The 26,608-nt window shown below is 38.5% G+C and overlaps 1 protein-coding gene across 2 annotated transcripts in view; it reads right to left on the bottom strand.

The window, feature by feature from the left end:
- The window catches only part of LOC109933300 (gamma-aminobutyric acid receptor subunit alpha-1-like), a 48,189-nt gene extending 24,113 nt beyond the window's left edge, over positions 1-24,076 (bottom strand). Inside the window, exons 1-6 of one of the 2 annotated variants that reach the window (XM_020532274.2) lie at positions 23,981-24,076; positions 20,474-20,577; positions 19,071-19,138; positions 18,231-18,451; positions 8,241-8,323; positions 2,778-2,921 (exon numbers count right to left, since the gene is read on the bottom strand). In XM_020532274.2, the coding sequence (XP_020387863.1) occupies positions 2,778-2,921; positions 8,241-8,323; positions 18,231-18,451; positions 19,071-19,138; positions 20,474-20,577; positions 23,981-24,060 (700 nt within the window). In that variant the 5' untranslated portion in view covers positions 24,061-24,076. Of the gene's footprint in view, positions 1-2,777; positions 2,922-8,240; positions 8,324-18,230; positions 18,452-19,070; positions 19,139-20,473; positions 20,578-23,849; positions 23,957-23,980 lie in introns of those variants that run through there. The other variant, XM_048603697.1, reaches the window with a different exon arrangement.
- Between the last annotated feature and the right edge of the window lie 2,532 nt (positions 24,077-26,608).

Below are 26,608 nucleotides of genomic sequence, written 5' to 3'. Positions count from 1 at the left end.
GTGCATGAATCACAGAAGGTGGGTCTGCAGGTACAACAAGTAATTAGGAAGGCAAATGGAATTTTGTCCGTCATTGCTAAAGGGATTGAAATAAAAAGCAGAGAGGTCATGTTGCAGCTGTACAAGGTGCTGGTGAGGCCACACCTAGAATACTGTGTGCAGTTTTGGTCTCCTTACTTGAGAAAGGATGTACCGGCACTGGAGGGGGTGCAAAGGAGGTTCACTAGGTTGATTCCGGAGTTGAGGGGGTTGGCTTACGAGGAGAGACTGAGTAGATTGGGATTATATTCATTGGAATTCAGAAGATTGAGGGGGGATCTTATAGAAACATACAAAATTATGAAGGGAATAGATAACATAGAAGTAGAGAGGATGTTTCCATTGGCAGGTGAAGCTAGGACAAGAGGGCATAGCCTCGAGATTAGAGGGAGCAGATTTAGGACTGAATTGAGAAGGAATTTCTTCACCCAGAGGGTTGTTAATCTATGGAATTCCTTGCCCAGTGAAGTAGTTGACGCTACTTCAGTAAATGTTTCTAAAAAAAAGGTAGATTTTTTTTGAACAACAAAGGAATTAAGGGATACAGTGAGAACGTGGGTAAGTGGATCTGAGTCCACGAAAAGATCAGCCATGATCTTATTGAATGGCGGAGCAGACTCGAAGGGCCAGATGGCCTACTCCTGCTCCTAGTTCTTGTGTTCTTGTGTTCACTAATGTGATTCTGACCTATTACAGTGACGACATTTCAAATTTATTTAATTGGTTGTGAAGTTCTTTGGGACATCCTGTTAGATATAAAAGCAAGCATTTCTTTTATTTCTGACCTCTTTTTCTGAAAATGTTCTACAATTTTTCTGAAACGTACTGCACTTTGATAATCTGGAATTACAGTGAGTTAATGCACCAAGAAGATAGGTCACTAATTTATCTCAGAAATTTACATTTAGAGCTTGACTTCTGAAATTGATAGATCATGAATGCAATGGGATTTGATTATGTCAGATTTTGCTTCAACATTCTGCTGTTTTGGCATCTTTATGCTAGCCTAATAATTAGAGTACTGTCAATCAGAGGAAGCAGTAAGTGGGACCGAACATTAAGATGTACTTGTGTCTGAAAATGTCACAAACATCAGAGCTGATTGATTTCAAGCAGTTTAATAGTGTAATGATTTTAAGCGCCAACTGAGTTCACATTTAATATATCTGCCACTTGATCTGCTCTTCAACTCAATCAGTCACTCAGCTCACATTGCCCTGTTATTGTCAATGTGATCACTACTGAATGCAGTATTTTGGACTATTGTTTTAATTATTAATTTGGCATGTACTAAGCACAGGGTGTGCTGGTGAATGACACACTTTGAATTTTGTAATAGCTCTATGACTTGGATTGAACTTGGAGCCCGTGTTACCAGATGAACAATGGCCCAAGCAATATCCTCAGCTATGGAAAGTGTGTGAAAGTTGTGAAAGTGTGTGTTGCATATGTCTTGATTTTAGATTAATTTCATGTTAAATTTAACAAATGAATTTGGTTGATGCTGTTTTCAATTAGTTTGATAAAATCTGGGAAGTAGCATTACTCCTGCTAGTTACTATAGTTCCCAATTCCTGACATCCTTGCAACTGGTACTTCCCCAACACCCACCACACCTCACCACCATGGACCAACCTGACCTGACATTTACCTGCACCCTCCATTACCTCAACCTGACATCCACCCTGATCTGAACCAACACCTGCCAAACTTCCACTCACCCTCCGAACTGACCATACCAGACCCAAACCAACACCCACTCTTGACCCCATCACCCCAACATGAGGTCTAACACCCAGCCCTGCCCATTTCGTCTTACTGACATGACACCTACCCCCAACCAAACCCCCAACAATAAACCCAATCCCTGAGCCAACACCCACCCCAACCTGTCCCCCAACTCAACCCACACGCTGTGAACCCCACAATGTACAGTGAATACCCAGCACCACTACCCTGACCCCGTCAACCCCAATCTACCAGACCCTGCTGGACCTGACCAGTCACCTGCCATCCATTGCGCACCCCCACCGCCAACTCAACCTGACCCTGCACATTCCTGACTTAACCTTCCAACCCAATCTGATACCAACCACACACCATGGATCCAACCAGAAATGCTGCTCAACCCGATCACCATCCAAACTTGATCCAACACGCCTGATCCATGGATCTGACCCACCCCCTGCGCACTGACACTGTGCAATAAAAGGCATATGGTTCTAACAATGGCTTTTCCTGCTGCTAGGCCTGAGGATTCTTGGACAGGCATAAGTCAGAAGGTCCCTGTCCAAGAATCTTCAGTGCAGAAGTCAGCAAAAGGTATTTTTAAGTGGATTGAAATTTTTCAGCCAATAACTTTGTTTATAATGAATTATATTAAATATTTACCAGGGATTCTCCGAGTCATACACAAAGTATGTTGTATCAAGCTTTTAGTGCACTACATTGTGATGGTCAAATTAGAGGAACTTCTGCATTAACAAAAGCAAGCTCATAAACTTTGCAAGTTAGGTTATTAGTGTAAAAACTTTGTTACTGAATAAGCATATAAAGTTCCTGAATAATTAAATGATTCCTGTTTAAAAAATAACTAAATGTCTGTTCTCTGTGTTACTATTATTCTACACAGCACAACATATATGTATAATATTCATTTTCACTCTTCCAATATAACTTTTAAAACCGAAATTAAATCATACAATGACCATCAGTGTAAAGAACATACATATACAAACCTGTACTGGATTTAATAATGACTGTTCCCACGCTTTGTCCCATTAAGTCATATTGATTCAAACGAGAGCCATCTTCAGCTACAACAACTGATTGGGATGCTCCATGTGTCCACGTGTACATGACCTCGGATGTTGTGTATGCATCTATTTTGGAAAGTGAAAAGGGTTAATTGCAGAATTTCTCATAATATGTGAATGCACAGAAGCAAAATTTGCACAGTTGACAATTGTAATAACACAGTTCATTGGTCAATCCACATGATCTGTCACAACTCAACAGGTTCTTGTTTCCCCTCACCAATTTTTACCAGACACTTAAGGAGCACCTAAACATTAGTGAGGGACCCCCCAAATGGATAACAGAAAAGAGTATACTAACAGAATTAACAGTAGCATAGTGCATATTGTTTTAATAGGCAATTATATTGAAGTTGTAGTATAAATTTGGTATCAATGTCAGAGTTTACTCTGCTGCAGAGTACAATGAAACTCTTAGAAAAGAGAACCTAACTATCCCTATTTCATTCAGGAAGCTTCAATACTGAATCTGGATTTAGAAAACATATCAGCAGGAAACACAGTGTGTGCACATGTTCTTTCTGTTTCTTTCTATTTCAACATTTCTTTTCTTTAGGGTAGGGGATTTCAAGACTAGAGAGCATATTTTTAAGATTAGAGGAGAAAAATTTTAAAAAAGACATGAGGGGTAACTTTTTACACAGATAGTGGTCCATGTGTGAACTGAAGTTGCAGAGCAGTTGGTAGATGTGGGTACAGTTACAATGTTTAAAAGACATTTAGAGAAAACATGAATAAGAAATGTTTGGAGGGAAATGGACAAAGCGCAGGCAGGTAGGATTCATTTTGTTTGGCATTATAGTTGGCATGGACTGGTTTGACTGAAGGGCCTGTTTCCATGCTGTATGACTCTGTGACTCTATAACAGAACAAAATACTGAAAGCCATTCAATGATTCATTTTTCTTTGCAATGATAAAGTTCAACATGCCTTGTTTAAAATCTGAAAAATCTTTACTTGAAGTTAACTATCAATCATCATTAACTGCTGCACTGACTCTGGCAATGCCTCTATCAATCAGATTCTCCTTGCCAATCAATCAGCACGCTTCCCTCATACAATGTAAATATTGGCTTTCCCTTTAACTTGCATTCTTCAAAATTGTCCTGGTGAGTACAAGATAAAAAGCATTGACAAAATGTCTCTATTTTCAACAATACATAAGAAACTAGGGATGCATATTGTGGCATTGAAGAATCAAACAGATAGTTGTTACAACTAACATTATGCTCATCAGGCTCCTAGGTGCCCGTGCAAAATTAAGCTATTAAGTGATAACAGAAGAGTATCATGCTCCAAGTGATCTGAGATAAGATGGAGTATGGGATCTGTATAGCCTTAGGTGACATGTTATGATGCATTGATAATATCATGAGCATGTTTCTTAAAGCTACACTACCAAACTGAGTGAGATATAACACAACATCCTACTTCTTCAGATTTTAAAATCTTATCCTACATAGATAAATAAGCGTATGCACAGATTATTATCAATTCTATAATTATATAAACATGTAAACAGCATTTTGAAGATTAACATTTCAAAATTCAAACCAAACCTTAAAACATTTGACAACTCATCCTGATCTGGTCATTGTATGGCTACCTGAAGAGTTGTGTTATTCACTGTTGCATTTCTTTGAGAATGTGCTTGTCTTACTGCTGCTTGCTGCTACTCAACAACACTGCACAATTGTTGGAATGTTGTTCCTCACTTTCTTCATATACATTTACTTTGGCATTATTTGTCTCAGCTGGCTTCTGCACTTTTGAAACTTTGGTCCCTGACCAGTAATTATTTTGTATGATCTAGGGCAGCATAGTGGTTCAGTGGTGGCGCACAGCACCAGGGAACTGGGTTCAATTCCACCCTCGGGTGACTTTCTGTGTGAAGTTTGCACATTCTCCCCATGTCTGCATGGGTTTCCGCAGAGTGCCCTCGTTTCCTCCCGGAGTCCAAAGATGTGCAAGTTAGCTGGATTGCCATGCTAAATTGCCAATAGTGTTCAGGGATGTGCAGGCTAGGTGGGTTAGCCATAGTAAATGCAGGGTTACAGAAATAGGATTGGGGGATGGGTGTGGGTGGGATGCTCTTTGCAGAGTTGGGGTTGGGCTGAATGGCCTGCCCTGCAGGGATTCCATGATATGATTCACACTTCAGAAACTTTTGACAGCATCCTAGTGTTTGTGGTTATATTTCTAACTCTCACTCTCTGCCTAGTTTGCACTTCTGACAGTTCTCCACCTGCTTGTTCATTGTCTGTCTCTCTTATTGTTAACTATATTGGAGAAAAGATATCCTGTGTGTTGGAACAGCTAGATAGTCAGTTGCTGAGCAACTTAGTTACACTTGCCTTTTAAGCATAGGGAATGGTAATCCCCTCTCCATTGATGTTACACATTTTATGCAGCAATACAATGTGGAAGTTTACCTTTGTTGCTCACCACTTAATGATTATTGATTTCATGGAATGTCCTATATATTTTCTAGACTGTTAAGAGAGGGGATACTGCGGTAACGATGTGATATGAGTCATTCCTCACATAGTACATGTGTCTGGAAACGGATTACCAGTGTGCTGTACTCCATTGTCTGACACTTCCCATTTCAAATTACTAAATAAACTGAAAACAGCAGACATTGAGTCAGTGCTGGTTGTATTGCATTGCTATATTAAACATTGGGAGATTTGCAGAAGTAATCCGTCCACGAGCAGACAAACTTGCCCATGCACTGTGAATATGTCTGTCACTACTCTTGTCCAAGAAGTACATGGCTGCCTTTGCACCTACAGCATATTTCTTCCTGCACTATTTAGACATTTGTATTTGGGTTTTAAGTTATTAATATGTTGCCCTTTCCATTCCTTAAACTTTTAAAGATTTGGTTAATTTCCTCATCAATAAAAATTCAGAGTCTTGAATGGTCTTCTAGTGTGGGCACCAAAGATTTTAGCATAACTATCAATTTTGAATTTGATCTTTTTTCCCCTCACAGAGGAGACTAGATTGTGCCATCAGAGTGGGAAGCTTGTGTCGGGAAATTTCCAGACTCAACAAACTCATTTATGGGGAAATTACCCCCACATGCATGGTTTCTGCTCTGGAGGAGCAGTCTGAGTGATGTGAACAAGTCAGGTCAGCTATTTTCATAGTGAGCTGGTTAGAAGGCCTGCCTCAGTTCTTTGAGACATTGTACTGGGCTAGGTCCTCTAACCCTCACCCCTCACATTCAACCAACATGATGTCAAACCCTATGATATCTCAAGACCCTGTGCCACCTACACCACAAACCTTCATACCACCTCTATAGCCACTCATCCAGTAACTACTATGGACAATCTCAAGAGCTATGCAGATGACAAAAATAATTCAACTTTTAACAATCGAAGATGGCACTCATTTGAACACACTTGATAATGAAAAGAATTCTCATCCATGAAACATGATCAAAGGATTTAAACATTTTAAAGTTGTCAAGCTGGTATAAAAACAAACTTCTATTCACAATTCACATAACTACAGCTAATCCTTTAAGAGCCTCTTAAAATGTCAACCACATTGTGACCTCAGCCCTGTCACCCCTTGCTGAGAGAAATGGTTTTGGAGCTTTTGAAACTGTGCCAAGCATTTATACTGGGCTCAACTGTGAACTTTCAAGAACACTTTTTTTTGCCTAATCTATACCAGTTGGCCTGTCAATTAAGGCACTCCAGCATGTGTTTTAGATTTCCTTCACTGATAACTGGAACCATTTTTCATGTTTTAGAACTTGAAATTTAAACAACTTCAAATCATGAAACTCAGTCATATCCATTCATTACAACAATTTACATTTCCTCCATAAATGCATGATGCCTACACTTGTTCATATTTGCCTTGAAATATGAACATGTTCATTTTTTAAAGGGTTCCACTGGCTATATAGATGAAAGCTAAGGCCAATCTGCACCCAGAAAGTGCTGCTACAAATAGATCAGGATCACTCAGATGACTGAGCTTGAGACAAGTTGTTGGCATGAGATTTCCATTCCTTGGGTTTTCTTTCTTTGTCTGTTATGTGCTTGCTTGCAAAGGTAGCTGCATTATTTTTTTACTTGGTTGCACAAGATGCAGCAATCCTGGACAATTTTTTCCCAGAACTCAAAGGCAATATAAAAACTTCCAAATGAAGTCTTTTCCTTCTACAACCGTGACAGTGCGCCCTGACTCAAACTTTCTGTAGAAGAAAGACTTTGGTAAGCCAATCTGGGGAATTCTGGTTAAGTGACCAGCCCAACACAGTTGTGACTGGCTCAAAATGGTGTGAATGATTGGACAGTTAGCTCATTTGAGCAGGTTGGTATCTGATCATTTGTCCTGCATTCAATAACTCATTGACTCATAGGCTCATAGACTTTTTCTCTCCACAGACATTAGGCCACTCATTCCATTGTATCTGCAGCAGTCAACAAAGACCTAACTACACTAATCACATTTTCCAGTTTTAGGCCTTTAACACTGAAGGCTGCAGTAATACAAATGTATATCGAAATACTGCTTAAAGGTTACAAGAGTTTCTGACACCCTTTCAGACAATGAGTTTCAGACTCCCACCACTTAGTGAAGAAACACTGTCCTTAGCTCAACTATTATAATAGGATTTGAGCCACATCTTCAGAACATGAGGGTGGACTGCTGGATTACGAGTCTGATGACATTCTCATTACCCAACCTTCTGTCACCTCTGACTTTGCTATCGGTGGCCTTGATCCTGAATGAAGGCTGCCCTTTGACCCCTATTAAATGCCCAAATGGTACAAGATGCACAAGTTTTTCCTAAAAGAGGTGATGCAGGGCTACACTGGCTTTGCAGCTGATGGCTGAGACCCCTACTGAAAATTTCACTCCTAATTTTCTAATATACTACTCTATAATATGTCAATTAGTGAATACAGCTCAATAATAAATCATGTATTCATGAAGCTTATTAAAATATTTCAAGCATAACATTTTAAATATTTATTCCATTAAACATGTTTCAAATAAGTATCAAACAATGGAATACTGAATTCAGTTATATTTATTTGGTACTTTTCTTTAGAATAAAATTAATTATTATTCTTTAATAAAAAAGGTATTAGCCTCCTAAAATAAAAGTGAACCTACTTCCATTAAAAAGGCCACTGAGGAGATGGCTTTCTTGAGCATTTGTCCTAATAGTGAACAGTACTAATTAAAAGGGAATTATGGTGATATTTTTTTTTTCGAAGCAACAAGAGCCGAACTTACGCTCTGAATAGTCCATACCCTCTGCAATTAAATTCATTAATTTAAGAGCCCGCACTTACACAAAACACCCATAGCAAAGAATAGATATTAAAACAAGTTTTTTCTTTTACTTACAACTGCCAAATTTTAGAGGACATGCATGAGCATCCATTGGGAAATCTTCTAAATGCATAGGACACTCAGCACGAACGGTCAATCTACAAATAAACAAATATGTGATGTAAATACCTAATCCATCCTTTGATACGATACAAAAGATTTTAACCTGCATTATTAAATATAGGTATTGTTCTTCTCTTTGAGTTGTGATACTGGTGTAATTACATCCAGATGATTGCAAGACAATAAGCTTCAGCAGCATTTTTCAGCAACAATCAAATATAAGTATCAGTGAAATAACAAATATACTTGAAATAGAAAAACACAACCAACATCATTGTAACATTTATAATACACAAGAAATAAAATACAGCAGGGAGATTTTTGTTTGTGGAGCATAACTTTGAAAGATGCTGATCACTCAGCAAACAGCCAACAGTCTGCCTGCACCCAGGCATCCAATCTGAGTCTGTGTAGCACTATTCAAAGTGATGCTCCAAGAACAAATTTTGCCTCCTGCACACATGAAAAAGAAAAGCAAGATCATGTGGAGCAGCAATGTTAATTTGTGTCATAATATTTCATTAATTCAAGCATTTGCAATTCATATTCCCGTAAGCACACAATCAAAGCTGTATTTACGTAGGCATTTTGGGGATTCTGTTGCTCCAAAGTAATAGATGAAGCAGTTTGGTTGCATTGGCCCAGATCATCCAGTCTCCAGATAGTCAGAGACCAGACATGTCAGTCAGGTATGCTACAGGAACCATCACGAGATCAGAGATCAATACATGGTTATCACTCCAGGAAATTTAAACTTCCCGCTGAGCATTAACCAATATATGTAACTCTCTGATAGTTTTCAACCCTGAGTTATAATCAGACTTAAAAGGATTCCAATCTTTTCACTCATAGACTTTTTCTCTATATAGACGTTAAGTCACTCAGTCCATTGTATCTGCAGCAGTCATCAAAGACCTGACAACACCAATCCCATTTTCCAGTTTTAGGCCCATAGCTCTGAAGGCTACAGTAACACAAATGTATATCAAAATACTGCTTCAAAGTTACAAGAGTTTCTGACACCCTTTCAGGCAATGAGTTTCAGACTCCAACCACTCAGTGAAAAAAGACTAACCTTAACTCAGCTATTATGATAGAATTTGAGTCACATCTACTTACCTGAATTGTTCACCAGAAAATGGTAAAGGAATTGAAACCTAGGTAACCATAAAAATGACACTCTTACTACTTACACTCACTCCCCGACTAAAGCCCCAACATTCCCCTGATATCTGATGCTCCCCAACACCCAACATGGCAGCTCATAACGGATTCATCCCAACACCCAATTTACCCCTCCAAAAACTAACCAATGCCCCTCCCATCCTCACAGAAATCTAATACCCTGCAAATACTCAACACATGATTACCCCAATACCCAAATACCCCACTTCGACATTTGTTTCCCTCAAAGTCCAACCCCAACTGACCCCTGGACAACCCAGCATTCCCCTTCCAAAACCAAATTTAGTCCCACTAACCTGAACCCCTTGCCATCTGACTCACTCTACCCCTTTTGCCGGCTATCAAGCAGTTGTACCCTGCCACCCACCATCCTACCCACTCATTTGTCACTCTACCCTCATCCACCTATCTGCCATACATTCTCCCCACTCACCTGCCCTCCTAATCCCTCATTTCCTTTCTGCCACCCTACTTCCTTATCCACTCACCGTCCAACCTCCTCAATCACCTGCCATTCTATGCCTCACTCACCTGCCACCGTATCTCTTATTCAATTGTCACATCACCTCCTCACCCACATACCTGCCACACTAACTGCTCACCCACATTTCACTCTTCCCCATTACCCACCTAGTACATCATCCCTAAAGCACCTGCCACCATACCCCCAAATTCCACCCTGCCACCTACCCTCTCATCCATTTTCCCACCACTTGCCCCTCATTCATCTGCCACCTGAGCTCATCAAACATACACCCGCCTCCTTATTCTTCAACAACCTGCCTCACTACCCCTTCACCCACATGCCACTCTGGACCCTCACCCAATTTACTCCTTCACACAGCTTACAACCTATACCTCCAACCAATCAACTGGCACATTACCACCATTTTCTCCTGGAGCACTACCCCTTCACCCACCAAACTGGCACCCTACCTCTTCATCCACCCACCTGCCATCCTAACCCCCTCCACTGTCTTACCTTACAGACTTATCTTCTCTCCTTGTAATAGATGCTGATTGCTGCTGCTCGGAAGATTCAGTTCATGGTTAAACCACTGTGATATCCTATCAATGCAAATATAAGTGGGCCATAAATTGCAGTGGCAGGGCATTGAACAGTGTCTGTCATTAATTAGAGTTGCCCTTTTTTTGGCATGGGAAAATGGTAAAAGTTCAAGCTACTGATGGTGCAAGAAGAACCAGAGCAACAGGACAACTATTGGAGTATCTCCTTATCAAATAAATTCAAAGAATGTGAAATTAACAGTGAAGAGAATGCAAGTAAAATTTGATTGGCCCAATTCAATCTCTAACCAGGAACACAAAGATAAAGATGTGGTGGGAAAAAAGGGTTGGACAAATAGCGACTGAGAGCAAGAGAAAAGTTTTAAATACTTAATATGTCATTAAAAGGGTACTTAGCGTAACATAACCAAAGCTTAACAGTCTATGATTAGCTCAGGGTGTAACTATTGTGCAACTGTGATAATTTCACATCAGTCAACACAGGTTAATAGTGAACCAGATAGCAAATGGTGTACTCATGATACAGCCCACCTCTGACATTAATTTGTGGATACCATACATCAGTTCCTTGCCTAAAGTTGTTATACCATTTGACATAAATAATGATGAGTGGCAAAAGCTTCTATATTATTTTGACATCAAATTATGGTACATTATTTTTAATAATACCTGCATCTCCTTGAATATGAATCACATATTCAGAATATAAATTGTTGTTCAATCTAGAAAGATAAACAGGCATGCATTTTTACTATAAACATAAATCTAATTTACTTTACACAGATAAGTCTTGAACCTTTCAAGTATTGCTTCATTTGTAATGATTGATACGTTTTGTCCTACGAATTTTTGAACATGGATACTTCTTTTTTCAGTGTTATCCTATATGGTATTTTCCAATTGAAGGACTTTTTAAAAATTATTTGTCATTAATCTGTTTGCATATTTAATATATCTGGAATGCTATTAAAGTCTTTTTTCATGAAGACTGATACAAAATATTCATTCAACAGTTTTGCAATTTCCTTACAGATGCTCTTGCTGTTTGGCTCGCTATTATTTGCAAGTTGCCTCTCAAAGTTTATTTTCTTCTTTATTATTTCTTTGGTCATCTTTCGTTGGGTTTTAAGACCTTCCCAATCCTCTGACTTACCACCAATCTTTACCCCATTTTATGCTTTTTTTCACTCAAATTGATATGATCCTTAACTTCCCAGATTAATCATGGTTAGTTTATTCCCTTCCCAGAATCCTTCTTTCAAGGAATATATTTTTGCTGTGACTTATGAACTGTTATTTTCAATGTCTGACATAATTTATTAAACCTGCCTCATTGCACATTACAAGATGCAAAATAGCCTGATCTCTGGTTAGATCCATGAAATTTTGCTCTAGGAAACTCCAAAATACATTGTGAATTCTTCCTCATGGCTTTCTCTGTCGATCTGACTGTGCCAATTCATATGAAGATGAAAATCACCTACAAGGCTAAGAGGAAGCATGAGGAAAGGATGGCGAGCTGTGGTAAACATTTTTCAAACATATTAATAGTAAGAGATTAGTCAAGGATAGCGTAGGGCCCATAAGGAGCCATTAGGATAAGCTACTCACTAAAACAAAGGATATGGTAGAGGCACTAAATCAGTGCTTTGCTTCTGTCTTTAAACAAATTAGAAAATGATGACAATGGCCGAATTGAAAATGTGGATGTTCAGCAACTGCACGTTATAGTGATAGATAAAGAAGAGGTGCTAAAAAAGGCTGGCAGCACTCCAGGTACAGAAGTCACCAGACCCAGATGGGATGTATTCTAGATTTCTGAGAGAGGCAAAGGAGCAAATTGCAGAGCTGCAGGCAAAAATTTTCCCAGGCCTCTCAGAACGGAAGATTAGTTCCAACAGACTGGAGGCTTGAAAATATGACACTGTTGTTTAAAAAAGAAACTCCAGACCTGTCATTTTAACACCAATAGTGGGAAAAGGGATGACGGCCATTATATGGGATGAGGTAAATGTACACTTAGAGAAAAATAAGTTAATACTTGACAGTTCTTCATTGTTAAAGGGATTGAGATTAAAAGCAGAGAGGTCATGTTGCAGCTGTACAAGGTGCTGGTGAGGCCACACCTGAAGTACTGTGTGCAGTTTTGGTCTCCTTACTTGAGAAAGGATGTACCGGCACTGGAGGGGGTGCAAAGGAGGTTCACTAGGTTGATTCCGGAGTTGAGGGGGTTGGCTTACGAGGAGAGACTGAGTAGATTGGGATTATATTCATTGGAATTTAGAAGATTGAGGGGGGATCTTAAAGAAACATATAAAATTATGAAGGGAATAGATAAGATAGAAGTAGAGAGGATGTTTCCATTGGCAGGTGAAGCTAGGACAAGAGGGCATAGCCTCAAGATTAGAGGGAGCAGATTTAGGACTGAATTGAGAAGGAACTTCTTCACCCAGAGGGTTGTTAATCTATGGAATTCCTTGCCCAGTGAAGTAGTTGACGCTACTTCAGTAAACGTTTTTAAAGATAAGGTAGTTTTTTTTGAACAATAAAGGAATTAAGGGATACGGTGAGAACGCGGGTAAGTGGATCGGAGTCCACGAAAAGATCAGCCATGATCTTATTGAATGGCGGAGCAGCTCGAAGGGCCGGACGGCCTACTCCTGCTCCTAGTTCTCCTGCTCCTAGTTCTCGTGTTCTTATGTTCAGTCAACATGGCATTGTCAAGCACAGTTCATATCTGACAAATTTGATTGAGTTCTTTGAAAAAGTGACACAGGCAGTGGATGAGGGTCATGCTGTGGATGTTGTATATATGGACTTTCAGAAAGCATTTGATACATTGCCACATGGTAAGTTTGTTAGAAAATTAGAAATGTTTGCGATTGATGGGTCTTTAGCAGCATGGATTAGAATTTGACTAAAAGATAGGATACAGAGGTTAAGCATAGATGGGCGTTTCTCAGATCGGAGACAAGTTTGAAGTGGTGTTCCCCAGAGATCAGTGCTGGGGACCCTTACTTTTCCTGAATGAAATAAATCTCTAAACTTGCAGATGATACTAAGCTAGAGAGAACAATGAATAATGATGCTGAGGGACTTCAGAAGGACAGTGACAAGTTGGTCAAATGAGCACACACCTGGCAGATAAATTTAATTCAGAGAACTGTGAGATAATGCATTTTGAAAGAAGAAACATCGAGACATTACAGGCTCCATGGTACAACTTTGAGGAGAGTGCAGGAGCAGAGGGAACTCAGGGTTCACGCGCATAATTCTCTGAAGGTGGCCAGGCAAGTGGAAACAATTGTTAAGAAGGATTATAGAATCCTTGGGCTTATAAATACAGGCAGAATATAAAAGCAAGGAAGTGATGCTACACCTCTACAAATCGTTGGTCAGACCACATTTGAAGTATTGTGTTCAGTTCTGGGCACCTTATTTCAGGAATGAGTTAAAGCCCTGGAGAGAGTGCAAAGGAAATTTACTAGAATGACACCAGGAATGAAGGTTTTAAGATAAAGGCAAGATTAGCGAAATTGGGCTTATTCTCCCCGGAGCAGAGAATATTACAAGGTGACCTTATTGATGTGTTCAAAATTATGAACAATTTTGACAGGATAAAGAAGGATATTCTATTTCCATTAGTCAGGATGTCAGTAATTAGGGGTCACAATTTCAAGGCTGACAGCAAGACAGCCAGAATTGAAATGGAGAGACACTTCTTTACTCAGAGAGTTGTTAGGATTTAGAATGCACTGTCTGTGAGAGTGATGGAGGCAGATTCCATACAAGATTTCAAAAGAGAGCTGGATATATATTAGAAAGTAATGAACTTAGAGGGCAACAAAGATAGTACTGCAGAATGGGACTAGCTGAGTCAGGAGCTAATACAGACATAATGGGTTGAATGCCCTCCTTCTGTGTTGTAAATTCTATATTCTGTGAATTAATTCACTGCCTTTTTCACATGCCCTTATTATGCTCTGTCCTTCAGGATAACCACTGTTAGGCAGCCAACAGATTACACTCATCAGTATCTTCTTCCCCTTGCTCCAACGACACAAATTCTACACCTTCCAAACCAAGATATCTTCTCGCTATTGTATTTATTTCATCCCATACATTTCCCATAAAAAAAAATTCCAGCACCTTTTCCCTTCTGCCTATTCCTTCCAAGATTCACACACCCCTGAATGTTTAGTTCCCAACCTTGGTCTTCTTGTAACCATGTCTCTGTAATGGCTACATGATCACACCCATTAACCTCTATTTGTGCCTTTAATTCACTTACTTTGCTCGAAATACTATGTCCATTCAAGTAATGAGTCATTCATTTTGCGTTTTTGCTATTTCTCACCCTTTTTGTGTTCTTGTTGTTTTCATGTGTGTCCGGGTGTAGATTCATACTGGAACTGAACATTTCACATCAAGAATCATTCTTTCCATTTCAATTTTTCTGAGATTCTTTTACTTTCATCATTTAATTTTCAGACCAATCATAAACATGTACAGGAAGCATTTTTGATAACCACTTTCTCCAATTACTAATTATGGTATGACCAATATAAGAAATTAAATTCTCAGCAGCAATGACAAAAGCGAACAAGTTGACTAACCTTCTCCTGAAATCTAATTCATTGAGTTACTTCTAACATTTTGTAGCAATGTTCAGACTTATACTGGACTTGTTATGTGCCAGGAGTATCTGTGCTGATCCTAACAGGCTCTTCAGGGTTGGAAGATGGTTTCCTCATTATCCCTTGGAATAGTGTTGAGCCACCTCAAGGGAAAACACGTTCTGTCAGTGCTATTAGAATGGCAAGCTGAACTTCCCAATGTGGGATAAACAAGATTTGAGTAATCCCAGTGACATTCTCTGGGGAAAAAAAGCTATCTAATAATTCACCATCAGGTAAAATGAGGTGGGGTCACTTCTTCAGACATCCAGACTATGACCCTACCTTGTTTCCAAATTTTCTGCTCAACGTCCTGGCATTCTTACTTTCACCAGGTATGTCAAAAGGTGGGAATCTGGAAATTTCCAAATTAGAGAGTTCCTGACTATACGTTCTTGATTGTTATGTTAATTGCCTTGTCCAGGACAAGTGGATGCTCTTCTTCTTTCAAGTAAAATGGATATTTTGAAGACCTGGATGCATTCAGGTTCCAGCCTCATTTGCTATCCCTCAGTGACACTCCCTTTAATATTACGGCAGATATGTGTCATGTGAATATTTTCTCCATCTTTTCATCACTGTTATCAGGTAATGCTTGCTGATACATTTTTTTTTCCCACTGCCACATTTCTTATGCTCCGATATCAATGTATCTTTAAACAGAATGTGTTAGTGGTAAATTATTGTCAGATTAACTCTGTAAATTACCAAAAACAACATGCGTTTCAGGCAAAGTTGAATTCAAAACCTTTTGTCTCAATGCTACAAACATTTGGAGCCCTTCACAACACCCACGACCACCTCCCACCATGTAAAGCCCCTTCCCAATCTATTGAAATAAACGTGAATCTTGTGAACAAATATTTGTATATTCCACTAGTAATAAACTAAATCCTATCATAATTTAAAATGTTTAAATTAAACGTTTTTTAAATTTATCAGGAACTCATACTATCCCATAAACCTATATTTAATCTGCCACTGCATTTTACTAAAGGCATATTTGTAAAAGCTATGAATTAGGGAGGAATTTTAGCTATTGAAATTCCAGTCAAAAATACTTTGCAGGGAATACCAATATTAGAGTTGAGGCCATAGAAACAGTTACCTTACTAATGGCCACGTTGTTTCCTTTGGTAGTACATCTTATATCATTATGATTGCACTGAATTATAAAGGCAAGCCATAATGAAAGAACAATTTTTAAAAATCTCACAGAAGATTTACTAACCAGATTTCCTGGAATAGGCTGTGGATTATCAATGTATAAATTTTCATTGACTACATCACAATTGCTAATTACAATGACCAGTAAATTATATCAATTACCCAGGATGTATAGACCTTCAAGATCTACTAACAAATAGACCACCATTGAAACCAATATGGTACTTAAAACATTTTACAATGTATATCATAAATATATCAAATATCTGATAGTGCAATTTCAGAATCACTGTCATCTTCATGTTCAAGTTAATAGCGAGAAACCATGCAAGCATCATACAAGCCAATGCATCCAAATTTATTAGAGCAGTCTATTCCCAATTCACCAACAATATCTCTCTTGACCAGAGGTAAGGAAGCATGAAAGACTAAGCTTGTGAAAGTTTGCATCAATTTCCCTCTCCTCTGCAGACAGTCATCTGCCCTCTGTTCAATGACTTTGCAGCACAGCTAAAATTGGAGCTCAGTGGAGCAGGGACCATAGATTGCAGCCCATCAGTCTTTGAAGCTGTTCCCCCATTGGTTATTATTATATGAAATTCATATTTATCAAATTCCTTCCTAAATACTATCACCTGTATATTTTAGTTTGCATCCTGTACATGCTATTAGGTAGAATTCAAATGGAAAGACCACCTTTGGAGCATTTTAACAGTACAAAACTCTAAGTCTATGTCATTTCCTAACCTATGGTGCTGAATCACAATGAAACAGAAATTTTGTCATTCTTTATAAAAGAACCACTTCAATTGATCAGCCGAAGATCAGGCAGTTGTATAAAACTGTGCTTATATGAAGTACCATAATGTTCCATTCTAGTGACAATATGAGTAGCTGAGTATAGCATTTTACATTCACAATTTCATTGGGATGGAGAGAAAGAATTGTCAACTACATAATATCTTATTATATTTTTCAGAAGCATCCCAAAAGAGATTCACATAGAAGAAATTACACTGTTGTTATGTGGGTAAACATGGCAGTTATTTTGTGCATCTTATTGAAGACAATGAGCTGTCAATCTGGTTTTGGGACTGTTGATTATGAAAAAACATTAGTGAGAGAAAACTTTTTCTTTAATAGTATCATGAGATGCTTAATGTACACTTCAACCACTGGGTCAAGCAGATGATTATTTTCGTTTAATATTGGAGGGCCCCAATCATAGCAATACAAGGAAAGGAAAAAAATCTCTGTTCCCAAAATGACATAAACAGCCGGTCAATGCATTAAGAAAATGGGTGACAGAAAATGGCCAACAAATATATAGCTTAACTTTTTTTGACATAAAGGACTGAGGGCAATTCAGTGGAATTAATCTTCCTTAAATAGATGTTTTTCCTGCATGCTAAATTAGCTACTATGAATACATTCAATACATGCTAACCAGACGAAACATGATTATATTAAAGGATTATTCCACATGTAAATTCTTCAACAATGATAGATAAGTAAATACTGGGAAAAAAATTCTACTGCTGCAAATCCGGAAGTAAAAATTGTTTTCTGTATTCTAGGAGGTGACACATTGCTAATTTTAAAGGAGATAATGAAAATAAATGCCTTTAATTATGTATAAATAACTTAGATTAGACCATAATTAGTATCTGTCTGCTAATTTTTATGATCTTCTTACACCACTCCAAAGTCATTGTAAGACCTTATATATGACATGGCCCGAGAAGGTCTTAAAAAAAAAGCTAGCAAACAGTTTTCTGAACTACAGGCAAAGTGACATCTTTTTATTTAATCAAACATGTCTCAAAGGATGACTAGCAATGTTTTTGGGAGTGTAATACTGTGGCATAAGGTTTTCTTCTCTCACCTCATTGTGTACAAGAGTGTTCCGTCTTCAGTAATCCTCAGCAATTTATTGGGCATAGTCATGTTATGCGCCACTGATTTTTTTCCATTGTGGAAGAACGTATCTGGTGTCCAGATTCTGCTGGCCATTAGATTATTTAAACGAAGTATTGTCATGGGTCCCTTGAATTTCAACCTTTCATCTTCCCAGCTCTGACGAAAAAACACGTCTATTGTATATTCCTGCAAAAATGGACAGATTTGAACTATTTACATTCGTGTAATCACGACCAAAGACATCACCATGAATAACACAGGAAAAAAATAATGAAGTAAATTAGGTTGTTATAATTAAAACAAAACCCTGTCACTTCCAAAATAATTCAATATCAGTTACATCAATTTCCATAATGACCATGAGAACTGCGTAATAACACATTCAGTTCTGAGGACACCAATTACTCCTTGATTTCACTGCTTCTCATTGAATCTTTTGACAGTATATGAATCATAAAATAATGTTTATGTATTAATATTCTTTCTCTATTGCATTGACTGGTTGGTTGTTAATGTATGCCTGATGACTACCTCTCTTTTTTTGAAACAGTAGAACAAGTTAAGTAAAGATGAATTACTTTCACACCACTCCCTAAAATCAGAGATGGTGCATTAGTTTACACTTCTGAAGATTTGATAAATATCACATTTCCAAACAGCTATCAGAAAAGTAAGGTCGTCCCTGGACAACTAGTTTTATTCTAAATGTTTTAATTAAAGGAGGGAGAAATAAAGCATCTCAATTAACTCATTTTTATGAGTGGCAGAGATTTTTTAATTTAAATCAAGAAAAATTTACACTTACCATATCTGTATCTGAAACAGGTCCAAAACTTGTCACGTAGATATCAGTCTTGACTTGTGTTATCCGCTCTGTGGAACCAAAATAGGAGAGTTATTATCTATCAGCATTTCTTCTGCTTCAAGCTACCATCAGGATTTTCCTGGACAGCAGCTTCCGTTGCTTTACGCAGGCTATTTTGTATTCTTCACCAACAGTTCAAACATTCATCATTCTCATAATTAAAACAATATTTTAAATAACGATTGTCAATTATTATTTTGTGTTGTCTCAAGTTATTAAGCATGTTAATAATTGCTAACAAAATTGAAATGAGGGTGGGGTACAAAAGAGCAATCCTTGCAAAAACAACATAAAAGTGTCTAAGTACTTAGATTAAAGAAACACAAAATATATCAATAGGCCTCTTTAGGAAAAAAAGGCTAAAGGACGGCCCTGTTGAATGACATTGCAGAGAATATGACCACACTTGTGGAAATTAAGGGTTATAAATACAAAATAGTTACATAATAGTAAAATAATATTTAAAAAGTCAGTAAAACTTATGAAGATGATTGTTTACTTGGCATGCAGTTAGAATATGGAACTCGCTACCTAATGGAGTGATTGTGGCAAATATATAAGAGGCACTTAAGAGGAACCTAGATAAGCATATAAAGGAGATAAGCATGGAAAGGACAAGTAGGGGTGTGGGTGCTGCATAGAAGCCTGCATAGACCAGTGATGCAGATGAGCCAGTTTCCGTGCTGTATATTTTACGTACTTCTAGACCGCAAATGTTTAAATCATGGAGAATAATGGCAACACGCATACAATTCAACCCATGCATTGAACATGAAATTACATTTAAAATTAAACATTCAACTATACACCAACACACTTGAACCTAAACCAAATTGTACCAACCTGTTCACTGAATTTTAACAATCAGTAATTTATTTTCCTGGTTATTTTGAAACCGCTCAGGATAATTGTCATCCTTCAGCTGTTTTGAGCACTGCATGATTCATATGTTACTCTGGTTAGAAGCCTAATGATTGAAGAAAAGGATCAGCCTTGTGGATGTCCCTGTAGCATCTCCCGTGTGTGAACCAATACAGAAAACCGTATTCAAGATGTGCTCAGACCAATTCCATAAACTTTGGACATGTTAAAAACAAGGTTTGTTTCTCGGGAGCAATGGTATGGCAATTTCTGCCTGTAAACCATATTCACCTTAATATTTCTGTTGTTCAACACTCAGCTACTAACCAGCATTTGTGCAACTGGACTTAGTTGTAATGTTATTTTGCAACATTAATTTGCTGCACCTTAGTACCAACTTGTTTCCAAATACTGCATAAGCCAGAATTCTAATTTATATCTGTCTGTTAATGCACCATGTGTTAGCAAAACCCATTACAGACCTCCCAAGCCTGGTCTCAGACGGTTGTCATATCCATCCAGAAGACTGTCGAGGATTCTTGTGAAGATTGTAATGTTGTTCTTGGCTTCATCAGACATTGCAAAGCTAAGAAGGAATGATTAAAAAAAGACAGGAACCAGATAGATGGAATTAAACACTCCACGAGTTCTCCTATTCCTCCCCCCCAAAAAATAACATATTGCAAGGTATCATGCAGCTAGAAACCCACGCATCCATCACTAGCCACTACATAACTGCATTTAAGAGAAAAAAATCTTTCAAAGATTTCAATCACATGTTGGAGTCCTGGCTGTGCAACAGTTAGTTTGCTGAGCAAAGGAATTACAATTAACTCAAAGGAACAGAAGACAACACCGTACAGTTTCAGTTAGGGTATAAAGAAAATTTCAAAGTTACACAGAAAACCAAATAGCGTTTCAAGAGATGAGACTGAGAAGCAACCCTTGATATTAAAGTGGAGGGAGTCCACAGGTAACACATTGTGAAACTGTAACAAGAAAACGAATAGTTTTAATGAAATCATTTTCCACTGTTAACTTTTTCAAAGTTGGGTCCCTGACCAATTGTGATGACAATTCCAAAGCCCTTACTTGGCTGTAAAAGACTGTGCGACGTCCTGAGTCAGTCATGAGAGATATGAAAAGGCAGATTTTGTTTCATTCAAATAAAGATGGGACGGAGACAGATTGCAAGGTTGGGTTTGCTGTAATGGTATCTGTAAGGTTTTCTAGAATGCACTCTGGTTTACTTTTTGGTGTCCATAAAACTATGTTTTAAATCACTTATTACATTACTGAATGTAATTTTAAAAGCATGAAAAAGGATATATTGTCTGGCATTTAAAAGACAACAGCTTCTACACTATTTGCGAAACAAATCCTTACAAAAATCCTTCACTTTCATTTCCATAAATTAATAAAGAGTCCTTGCTCTAATTTAGATCGTATTTTCATTATCCTCATCATTGTTATATTAGCAACTGTCTTGTAAACAATTTAGCATGAAATCAAAACACGGCTGATACTTGAAATTTGAAAGCAACCAGGGGAATGGTGGAGAAACTCAGCAGTTCCGGCAGCATCTGTGGAGTGAGAAACTGAGTTGACATTTCAGGTCTATTTATGTAAATAGTTTTGTGCATAGCAGATAGTTATATTTTATGAGCTTTTGGATGCCAGATGCCTTAAAATCACAATGGAAAATTTTTCAGGAAAAAAATGCTAAGCTCAGAAGCAAAGAAGAAACTTGCTCCAGTGCCCCAGCCTATGCCATTAATTACAGTTGGCTTCCTAATAAAATGCATTTTTAGAAATTGCAATTATTTTAATATTAGATATGAGGACCAAAGGGCTTTCCTTTGCATGGCTCCTTCAATGATCTGAAGACCTCTCAAGATGTTTTACAACCAATAACATACTTTCAAAGTTCAGTAAATTTTTTTTATAATAGTCGAAAACCTAGTGAACCAATTTTGGCACAGCAAAGTTCCTCAAACGCGGAATGAAACAAGTAACCAAATTGTCTATTTTAGGTATTAAGTACTAAAATACTTCCAAAGAAGGGTTACTGGACTTGAAACAATAACTCTGTTTTCTCTCCACAGATGCTGTCAGACCTGCTGAGTTTCTTCAGCAACTTCTGTTTTCATGTCTGTTATTAGGTGTTGTTTCATGAACCAATAATAACGAGATATTATCTCTGCATTTGTTTTTCAAATAGTAGGATCCACCTGAAAGGACACAGTGGTTTTACCTTTAGTTTAAAAGACAGATTCTCTAGTGATGCAGCAACGACTCCAAACCACATCGAAGTACCAGCTGAATTTGTGCGATCAAGTCTGTATCATCTTTACCTGTGACATTTTGTAACTTTGAGGAGACGATTAATAAACTTTTGGGAGCATCAACTATAGGCTGCTAGCTACAGGGAAATTCATTTTCCAGTAATTACATGACAAAATGCCGATAATAGCTGGAAAATGTTAAATCTACACTTCATGGAGATCAAATGTTTGAGTTGATTATACAAAAAGGTGACGAACAATAGAACAAGCAAAATGAGCATTGTCAGGCTAATATTGATTAACATCACATTTAAAAAATATGCTACAGGAATAATCAAAATTCATTTTGTATCTTGTTAATGTACAGTTTGCATGCATTATTGAACTGCACATTGCAAAGAACAAAACAACGTGTAAGTTGCTTTGATAAAATCCTTCTGTCATTATCTGAAACATTCAGTAGCGGACTTCATTCAGTAGTGGCCATCTTAGTATGTTTAAAAAATTAATTCAAATGTCTAGTATAAGCGACTGTTGCATGTGTGGTGTATGTTATACATCAACCTTTCAGTATTCAGGAACACTAATGGAAGAGCAGCTCTGGCAAATCAATTGACCTTTCATGAGAAGAAGAGGTCACGAGTCTCCTTTGCAAGTCGTATGATTTGTTTTGTAATACATCATTACTTTACGAAACATACACGGCTAAATTGTACAACAAAAATAGACATACTGAAGCAGGAAGCAACGTTCCAATGCACCAAGTCTTTGAGAGCAAAAATTAACGTTCTGCAGTCTCAGTATTGTGTCACTGGCAAGGGTGCCAGCTCTTAAACTGATACTTCACTTTTATTGAACTGTGAAAGGTGATCTAATCTGATCTGGATTATAAATTGTAATTTTTTTTACATCCTAGCCAGGCCTTCTTTTGTGGAACATTGTACAGCAACTCCATCTACAGGCCATGGGAATACTGGCATCGTGTTGTATCGTGTTCCACTCAATTCCAAACAAAAGAAAACAGAATTATCCATTTATTTCAAACAGAACCTCATTTGACCACACCAACAGGAGAGCGAAAGTTGTACGTATGTCAGGGGAAGGGGGGGGGGAACGGAGGGGGCAGAGGGAATTATCATGTTTCTAGCTGTCAGTTAATAAGAATGAGTTGCCCATCTCCTTTAGAAACTTTAGTGTGGGAATCCTACATGTAGCCTTGCACGAAGGACCGTATCAACGCTCTTAACTACGCTTCAGTTAAATAGCTACGAAATGGCAGGATGTATGTGAACAACATTCCATGATGCCCATTCGAAGTTCCTGAATATTGCAGATCTCTTCTTCGGGCGGTAAGATGGTTGGCTGCTTTTTTTTTCCCCTTAGTAACAACCACTAGCTGCAGATAATTTCCGTTTCCCACTTTCCACCTTGTGCGCGGAATAGCTCCACACCACTCGGATTAACAAATACTAATCCGTGAATCTACCGCTGTTATTAAGTTAATAACCGTCTTTTTCTTTGCTCCCTTTGTTTCCCACCCGGACAAAACCTCCGTAACTCGTTGTTAACTCACGTTATTTAGCGTAGCGTCACTATCCTGATATGGCAGGCTAAATGATTCTCGTGAGTCGCTCAAAATAAAAATAGACAGTCATTCGAACTCGTTGCCCATAGCTAAGTTCACACGGCACAGAGGCTGCTCACCTTGGGCGGAACGCTGCGTTTAGGAACAGAAGCCAAAATATCGCTGATACGCAGCTGGTGAGAGCAGTAATTCGCTCCATAGCAGTCCACGAAGCAAACACTATTAAATAAATAGTACAGAAATAAATAAACATATATATATATGCACATACAAGGTGCACCCTGACAAACCTATAAAGTTACTGCGTCCACAGGTACCCCTCCCCCCCGCAGCTGGAAGGGGCAGATTGCTACAGAACATTCACTTCCCGTTTCAAGTGAAATACTTAGAAACCCCCCTTTTTTAAAAATATGTATGGTGGAGGGTTTTTTTGCAAGCTGTCGAGGGTGCTGTAGGCGGGGAGAATGGCGCAAACCTGTGTGTAGGTTAGCCTTTGGAAAGATTGGAAATAAATAAATATATCTGCATATACATGTTAGTATCATTTTAGCGCCAGGGAGGCAACGGGCACTCCTTATGGTCGAACAGAAGCACCGAGTTAACCTTGTTGCATTTGACTGCGTTACTTTGCACGGATGTTTAGTACGGCCACAATAATACAATCGTTTTGCTTTGATTAAGACATGTCAATGCTTACATACTAAACACCTGATTGAGGTGAGCGGATCCTAGTTGTGCCACATCCGTAAAATATTCAAAACAGCAATCGAAGGAATGCACTCTCCAGAGCAATTACAAACCTTTTACATCGCTACCGAGTCTTTAATGCAGATTATGGATTGATCTCAAAGCAAACTGATTAAAGTCTATTGGGTCTCTGGCCAAGTATATAAACATCACTTGGAAAAAACATATCTCTCACACACATAAGAAATACATTAAACCCTCTTTTAACAGTCAGTGTATCTAAATAGATCCTCGATACGTTACCAGCTGAATGTGCACCGAGTTTCCTAAAAAGTAGATGCGGCATTTGGCGCTCCAAAATCAACGCTATTCCAAAGCAATGCTGTATCTTGCAGAAAGATAGAACAAAATACAAAATATGTACAATGCAGCGCCTAAATATTCAAACCAAACCCGAGCTCTTCTGCAGGACAGACAGGATAACGTGCACTACACCCAGCGGCGCTGAATGGATTAACTAGTTACAGAAAGACATTGGAATAAACCGTTTCTTACGATACAACGGTTATCGACTCGGAAAGTTTAAAGTGTAAATTACTAATTTGATTCCAACACATACACACAAACAACAAAGCTCCGAATGTTGCGACGCAACAACATTGCTGAAGCATCCTTTTAAAACAACAAACCAATGTGGCTTCTTCCAGTATTGGGACCGGCGGTTCTCACCTTACAAGACTGGGTTGGTGTTGCAAACTTCTCTACCGAGTTGTTAATCTGCTGACTTCAAATGCAAAACGCACACGTCTCGCTGCTTGTTGGCTTTTTCTTTCCCTGCTCTCTCTCTGATTTTTTTTAAGGGGGAACCAACGTCTGAATCAGAAGCAGCACACACACGATGCAATCTCTCCTGGCTGTGATCAGCATTCCCATGCGGGAGCCGTCACAGTCTCGCTGCCTTCTTGTACGTGTAGGAGAAGCGCCGAATTATTTCATTTACAACTGAATCTACAGGATGGAGGGGTACTGCAGATTGCAGGAAGCTTTATTCGACCGAACCTATACTAATGTGCCCGTGTGTAAACCGGATGTGAAATAAGCCATGACTTCAAATCAGGCAGATTTTTTTCTCTTTCTCTGGTTTTGAGTGAAGGAGAGAGGTGGTTCCCAACTGAACGTAAACACGTTAAGAACCAATCCGCCGCCAAACGTAGATGTTCTCTCTGCGCCGCACAATTTAATTTGTACTCGTTCATGTTAATCTATTGCTGGTTGATGGATATCAGACCTTCTTAATTTATAGTAAACCCAGGATTTGATGGATTGTTCCACGTTGGTAATTGTAATTTAAAACGCACATAAACACACACACCTACAAGTGTCAAGATTCATGTCCTCTGCCTTCAAACAGTGTGGTATTAAACACTGGGTATATTTAAGTAGGTTCTCACATGCTCCTCGTGAGTAAAAGGGTCACTCTGCCCGAAGCCGAATTGTTTTCATTTTGAAATAAATTTAGTGCAGCTAATTTGTAATCACAACACGTCAACTTCAGACAAATACCCAACACAAGGACCAATGCGACGCTGCTATTTTGTAATGTTTAAAACATTGTAATTTAGGACAGCTCATAGCTCGGCCTTGTCCCAGATAATAATCCGATCAGGATTACGATACAAACGAAATCTCCTGATGGTTCCACAGAATGAAAAAAAATCAACCAAATCCATCGTCTGATACGCATGCGCTTGTTTTGAGCCAGGCTCCAATGACATGGCTCGTGGTCCTAAACTCCGTCCCCTCCCTTTTCTATTCTGAATCCTCCAGCTCCTTCCAAACTCAGTGAAATTCGCGGAGGCACTGAGGGGGAGATTAAGACCCAGGCAAATGCCTTAAGAGCAGAAATTGCTGAGAAAACTCAGCAGGTCTGAGAGCATCAGTGGAGTGAAAGAAGAGTTAACGGTTCGGGTCCAGTGACCCTTCCTCAGAACTTCAGGCCGGTTCTGAAGAAGTCACTGAACCCGAAATGTTAACTCTTCTTTTTCTCCACAGATGCTGCC

Source organism: Rhincodon typus, chromosome 12, assembly GCF_021869965.1.
Source record: "Rhincodon typus isolate 14 chromosome 12, sRhiTyp1.1, whole genome shotgun sequence".
Classification (NCBI taxonomy): Eukaryota; Metazoa; Chordata; class Chondrichthyes; order Orectolobiformes; family Rhincodontidae; genus Rhincodon; species Rhincodon typus.
Note: the sequence above shows the minus strand (reverse complement) of the source record. Positions and strands in the feature narration are given on the sequence as shown.